This window comes from Poecilia formosa, unplaced genomic scaffold (genome assembly GCF_000485575.1).
Source record: "Poecilia formosa unplaced genomic scaffold, Poecilia_formosa-5.1.2 Scaffold613, whole genome shotgun sequence".
Lineage (NCBI taxonomy): Eukaryota > Metazoa > Chordata > Actinopteri > Cyprinodontiformes > Poeciliidae > Poecilia > Poecilia formosa.
In genome coordinates, this window is record NW_006800552.1 from 53,289 (window position 1) to 60,051 (window position 6,763).

At 33.5% G+C, this 6,763-nt stretch overlaps 1 protein-coding gene across 1 annotated transcript; it reads left to right on the top strand.

Moving 5' to 3' along the window:
• The first annotated feature begins 4 nt into the window (after positions 1-4).
• On the top strand, positions 5-6,518 carry LOC103130190 (uncharacterized). Its single transcript, XM_007541521.1, has 4 exons — positions 5-95; positions 2,510-2,614; positions 4,926-5,243; positions 5,933-6,518. Exons 1-4 carry the CDS (start codon positions 5-7, stop codon positions 6,088-6,090), a joined length of 672 nt encoding a protein of 223 aa, XP_007541583.1. The 3' UTR covers positions 6,091-6,518.
• Positions 6,519-6,763: the final 245 nt, after the last annotated feature.

Sequence of the window (6,763 nt, forward strand, 5' to 3'; positions counted from 1 at the left end):
CATCATGGAGCTGAAACCTGATCCTGCTGCATCATCTGGACCGGTTCCCCTCAGCCGACCCGTTCAGCAGCAGACTGGTTTCTGTGGAGGTTCTGGTACCGCTTTGGTTCTGGAGCCAGACTGGATGGAACCGGTAAGAACCAACACTGACTGGGTTTACTGGAGAAGTTAGACTGAGGTTAGAGTCGCTTTCTGCTGCTTCAAAATAATATCTGAAAACTCTCAGTAATTCTAACCCTTGAAAAATATCTGTAAACATTGTTGATAAAAGTTTAATTACTGGAAAATAGTAACATATGACATATGGAGCTGAATATAATAAGAGCAAAAACTAACAGACATGTTTTTGTATCAGTCTGTGTCACTGTGTGGTGGTGGTATTATGATTACCTGATCTTTGGCTCTGGAACCAAACTTTATGTTTCAACAGGTAAGAACTTTTATCTTCCTTCCATTATTTTATTCTAGAAGTTAAAATGTTTTTAATCAGTTTCTGCTGCTTCAGCCTTCCCATCAGAAATTATACAACCACTGATGAAGAAACACTGTTTCTTTAAGATCAAATCTTAATTTGTGAGATAAATGAAAACCTTTATTTATATTCAACACTATATATATTTATAATGTTCGTAAAGCTTTGTGTATTTGGGGTTGAAGGAAATGCGCATGAGATAAAGAATGGAAAACGTTTTTTAGAATGTTTCAGGGAAACTTTATAACCGTCATCAGCTGGGTTGACTTGTGATAAGGGAGGACACAGTGGAGCCAGGTTGTGGTGAAAATGATGGTTTTAATGAAGATAAACAAAATCCAGGCAGCACAGGTGAGCAGTGAGATTAGGAGCTCAGACACTGGTAGCAACTGGAGACTAACACACGAATGATACAGAGGCAGGGAAGACAAGATACAACTTACAACAGATGACAAGGATCTAATGGGGAGCAGGTGACTCAGGTGGGGTTAAATACACAAGGGAGATAATCAGGGGAAACAAGGGACAGCTGTAAACAATCAAAGAGTTGGACAAGACACAGGGACTAATTAACACACACAGAAACCAAATCCTCACAAGAACAATGCTACTAATGTGTTTTTCAAAGATCCCATAAGATTCCTAAAGATGAAAAAACACTTTTATTATAAACATTTAAAAAATCCAATTATTCCAATTATTATTCAAAATACTAATAAACAACTAAAAATATGACCAAACTTTGCTTAGAAAAGTAATTATTGTGAGATGAGAAACAGTTTTAACTGGTGATTATTTAGATTTGTGCTTTTGTAATTGTACATTTTAATAATTGAAGTCAATGAAATAACTCCAAAATGGGTCTGTAGTTTGAAAATAAGTGTTTATCCGCATTTTTGTATATGGGTGTAATTTTGGCTAACTTCATTTGATCAGGAAATTCACCATAGCTAAATAATAAATCGTACACATGGCATGTGGCTGAATTAAAATACTTTTATATGTGTAGATTTATGTGGAAATGTGATATTGTCGCATATTTATTCAATTTCTTAGCTGAAATGTATTTTGGTTGGTTTTATCTGTTATTTTAATTAGAATTAACAAAAATATCAAAATAAAATAAAACAAATTAAAAAATTTGACAGTGTGTAGAAATAGGTTGATTTAGAAAATAATGAATCTGAGATTAAAAACTGGCTCCATATGTNTAGGAACATCGTACTTTGATGAGCTCTGCAGACTCACAGCTCCAGCAGGTGTTTGCTACTTGCTGCTGCCGCTAGTCTGATGGAGCTGACTTTAAGATGCTAAGCAGTTTGACAAATCAATATCTTGGATCATTTATCAATCACTCCCTCACCTGGACCTCTAAAGATCCAGGTGGAGACCAGTGAGAGATTTTTCTGAAACTTTGTGATGTTTTTCCTCTGAAGTTGGTTTTGGTGAATCACCTTCTGAAGCAAAACGTTAAATATTTACAGAACTTTTTCTAACAGTCTCATAACTTAAAACATTTTTTCACATGAAGTGAAATAATCTGTCAGTGGAGCCGGGACTTTTTCAGAAATGTTAAGGGAGTATTTACTTCAGACAGGTTCCTGTAACTTGCTGAAAAGCTCCGTAAACGTCTTTGTTAGTTTTGTCTCAGTTAAAGTGTCTTAAGATATTTGTGATAGAAACTAGAACAACAACACTTGGTAAGAAGTTAAAACCAAAGTAATGTTGATGCAAAACAATAAAATTCATTTGATCTAAAACCAGATGCCACGGGTCAGGAGGCCAGAGAAACCACAACCATGTGGAAAGTAAGAGAATCTAGAAATGATGGGAGTTTGTTCAAAAGTGACTTTTGATTGTATCTTTTAAACTTTGTTCTCTAAACGTTTCTATCAGCTCCACTTCACGGAAAAGCTTCACTTCTGCTGGAAAACATTTTTACCTGAGATGTTGAAGTTTGGAGGAAATCACCTTTGGCCACACCCAGCCCCCAAACACGCAACCCCTAAAGAAACCGGCTTCTTCCTCGCGCTGCAGACTCTGAGGTTTTTGTATCAGAGGGTTTCGCTGTGGGAGGATCAGGAGGATCCAGTGAGTCCAAGTACCTCGTCTTTGGGACTGGAACCAAACTTTATGTCACAGGTAAGAAAAACAGTTTAATATTAATCTGAGATGCAGAAATCCTGCATTTTGAGCTCTGAATGTTTTCAGGTCTGACAGAAATGTTTTATGATCTGCAGTGAGGAGAAATCCAGCAGATCCAAAATCTGATCCTCCTTCCAAACCAACAGAAACCTGATTAAAAAGACAAAAGTTTGATCAAGTTTATTGTTTTCTGGTTTCTGTTCAGCCGCCGGTTTCCTGGAAAAAACACAGAAACCAGGAAACCTGAAGTCTGAGAACGACGGAAAGTTTTTCTGTTTTTCAGTTAACAAGAGTAAAAAATTAAATGTAGGTGATCTGAAGAAGTTACCAAGGTCTGATTTAAATGCTGGATTATTCCTCATTCATGTTTTACATTCATATCATATCATATTTGCTTCTCAGTAAATCTGAGGTGTTTCTGTTAAACGTCTAATTAATCGTAACTTCGTCTGATTGTCTGCAAAGTTTGAAGTTTTAATAAAATGTTTAAATTAAAATTCTCTATTATTATTATTATTATTATTATTATTATTATTATTATTATCACCTACACAAGAAAACACACATTTTAATAAAACAAGCGAAATAGTTTGTTTACTGGAGAAAATTAATCTGTAAATGATTGTAGATTTGAAACATTTTTTTTAGATTGTTCATCTTGTTCTAGATATTTTTGTTTTGTTTTGTTCTTCAACAGTAATAACAGATTATTCTCCCGGTTACATTATTTCACCATGTTTACAGAAGGTCAGACCCAAACCGGATCCTCAGTAAAAGTCTGTGGTTCTGTTTAAAATAAAGAAAAAGTAAAATCATGGCTGGTAGAATATTAATACTTTGTTTTGCTTTAAATGTTTTGTTTTAAGTTTTTAATCGTCTTTTTAGTCAATCCTGCTCCAGAACATTTTTATTTTCTTAAAATGTGAATCTGCATCAAACCAAATGAATCATTCTGACGGCCCCCGCGCCGCGTGTTGGACACCCCTGATCCGCACGCTGACAATAAGACTAAAACATTTTATTAGACTCATAATCATGTATGATGTAAAGATAGCTAGAATTTTACTTTTCAAAATATTTGGAACAGAAACAAAATGTTAAATTTGAGGTTAAAATTAAATTTAAATAAAAGCAGAGCAGAAAACTGCAGTTGGTTTAAATCTGTTTAATTTACACAAGAATTCTGCAAAATGTAAAATTACACCTTTCATTACTAAACATGTAAACTTTATTCTTATAAAATATGTAAAAATATATCTGTAAATTCTGCATCAACTTTAAAACTGAGATCAAACCTAAATTAAATTATGTTTTTTCCAAAGAGTTTGATATTTTATTCTTGTAAATTTACTGCAGTTTGTGAATTGTAAAAAAAAAAAAAAAACCTTTAAAAATCAAATTTAAGTTTCCATTATTTCCTTGCATAATAAAACAAAGTCCATGTGGAACTTATACACACTTATTAAATTCATTTTTTGTTCCTATTTATATCTTTATTTCAACACTTCATATTACAGCCCAGATTTTTCAAGTTACAAATTAATCATATTTTATTAATTATTCATGTTGGTAATTTGGTGTTTTTACATCTTCATTTTATTTTTATTTTCACTTAAATATTTATACTGAACAACATTAAAATACAACAAACTATAAAACAAACAATTCATTCTGAAATTTAAAACATATATTTTTAAAACTTGTGAAAATATTTATATTGACTTGAAATATATTTTTGATATTTTATATGTTGGAACATATAGCAAATATTTCATTAATTATATTAATTATTTTATTTGTAGAAGTTTTTTTTTTTTTTTATCCAGTTCAGGTTTAGCAAAAATAATTTGTCACTTTAACAATTAAAATCTCTGAAACTTATTTTGCAACAACAATAAAACCTTTTTTTTTTTATCACACTAATAATAGCAATAATTATTATGCTTATTATTATTAGAATGCAATATATTCATATGAAAAGGATCTTATTGTTGCTGTTGGGAGTTTTATGAAGCCTTTATTTACATAAATATATATTTTTAAGGATTTCAGTGACAGATAATTAAAAATCATGAGTTTTGTTGCAGACAGTTTATTTATCGGTTCTGTTGAACCGTTTGTGTTTTTTCATCACATCTGAAAAACTCTGGGCTGGAAAATCCTTCAAGAATTTAGTTACATTTATTTTGAATCATTTCTTGTTTTGTTTCTTTCCAACAATGTTTCAGTTAAATTCCTGCCGTTGTTATGATGATGAATGTTCATATCTTTTGTTTTGGTGTTTATTAAAATGTTTTTTTCTCTACAGCCTCTTCAGATGCCAGAAAGCGGCAGGACCCTGAGGTGAGCCTGTACTCCGCGGTCTCCGGTCTGCAGCCGGACCGGAAGGAGCCGCTGCTATGCGTCGCTTCAGGAATGTTTCCGCCGGTGATCCGGTTCACCTGGAAAAGGAAGAAGGAGGACGGGAAGGAGGAGGTTCTTCCTGCTGGAGCGGAGCAGCTGGAGATCAGAGAGTCGGATCGTTTCTCCTCCATCAGGATGGTGGATCCGGATCCTCAGCACACCTACGAGTATCACTGCTCCGTCCAACATGAAGGGGGCGCTAAAGAGTCACGCTCACAAAAAGGTAAAGAGACTCAGAGATCCGGTTGGATTCAGCTGTAAGTTACTGACAGAAGAGGCGGAGAGGCCAGAAAATTTATTCAAGTTAAAGTAGAAAGTGTCTCAAGTAAAACAGTATTTAGTAAAACGTACAGAGAAACTGATCAAATTATCAATCAATCCATAAATTTTACTCCAGTAACAGAAGAGATACTTAACAATAAAATTACTCAAGTAAAAGCAAAAATTACAGCGTAGTGAAAATACAATTTTTAAAGTTATTCAGGTAAATGTAACAGAGCGATTAAGCAGCGCTGGTTCCCTTCAGCAGCTGATATTTTGTGTTTCTGATGTTCTGACATTTTGTGTTTCTGATATTCTGATGTTCTGATATTTTGTGTTTCTGATGTTCTGATGTTCTGATATTCTGATATTCTGATGTTCTGATGTTCTGATATTCTGATGTTCAGATGTTCTGATGTTCTGATATTTTGTGTTTCTGATGTTCTGATGTTCTGATATTCTGATGTTCTGATATTCTGATGTTCTGATGATCTGATGTTCTGATGTTCTGATGATCTGATGTTCTAATGTTCTGATATTCTAATGTTCTGATATTCTGATGCTCTGATGTTCTGATGTTCTGATATTCTGATGTTCTGATATTCTGATATTCTAATATTCCGATATTCTGATATCTTGTGTTTCTCTCAGTGGCCCCTCGCCCCGCCGGCCCTCCTCCCCCCACTGAGTCTCTGGGCTTCAGCCAGCAGCTCCTCTTCCTCATCTACTCGCTGCTCATTGCCAAGAGTCTGCTCTACTTCTGCGGCCTCTCCCTGATCAGCGTCTGTGGAACCAGCAGAGCCGACTGATGGTCCCCAGTTTGTCCTGCAGCTTCAGACATGAATGTAAAACTTCAGGATTTTCTGTTCAGACTGGATCGTAAACATGAAAACGCTTCTATATGCTGCATTTCTATACTGTTCATCCAGCAGGAGATAAAAACATCATTAATATTTTAGGAATGTGAAGGTTCTCTTCATCTTTTGAGGCATCGCCATTTATTGAAATGTTGCATATTTCTGCTTTGTTTACATTTAATGTTTTTATTGAAAAGAATTTATTTTATTTTATTCTTTACCCAGTTTATGAATGTTTTCTGCTTCTGCCAGCTGAACCTCTTTACTCAAATTAAATCAGAATATATTTTATCTTTATCAGTTTGAATGTAAGGTGATTTTCTGTATTCCATATATTTGATGAAATAAGATTTAATTAATAAAGAATTTGATTAAACTCATCCTGTTTCATTTAATAATAATAATAATAATAATAATAATAATAATAATAATAATAATAAAAAATACATGACTGTCTGAATAAATACAATCATATAATTTATTGCTGTGATTTAATATTTGAAGTCAGTTTTATTATTCTATATTTAAAATAAAAACATTCAAATTTGCTTTTGAATCTCAGCGTCTCTGAATAAAACTCTGATCATTAATTAATGACCAGCTGAAGATTCATAAATCATTCATT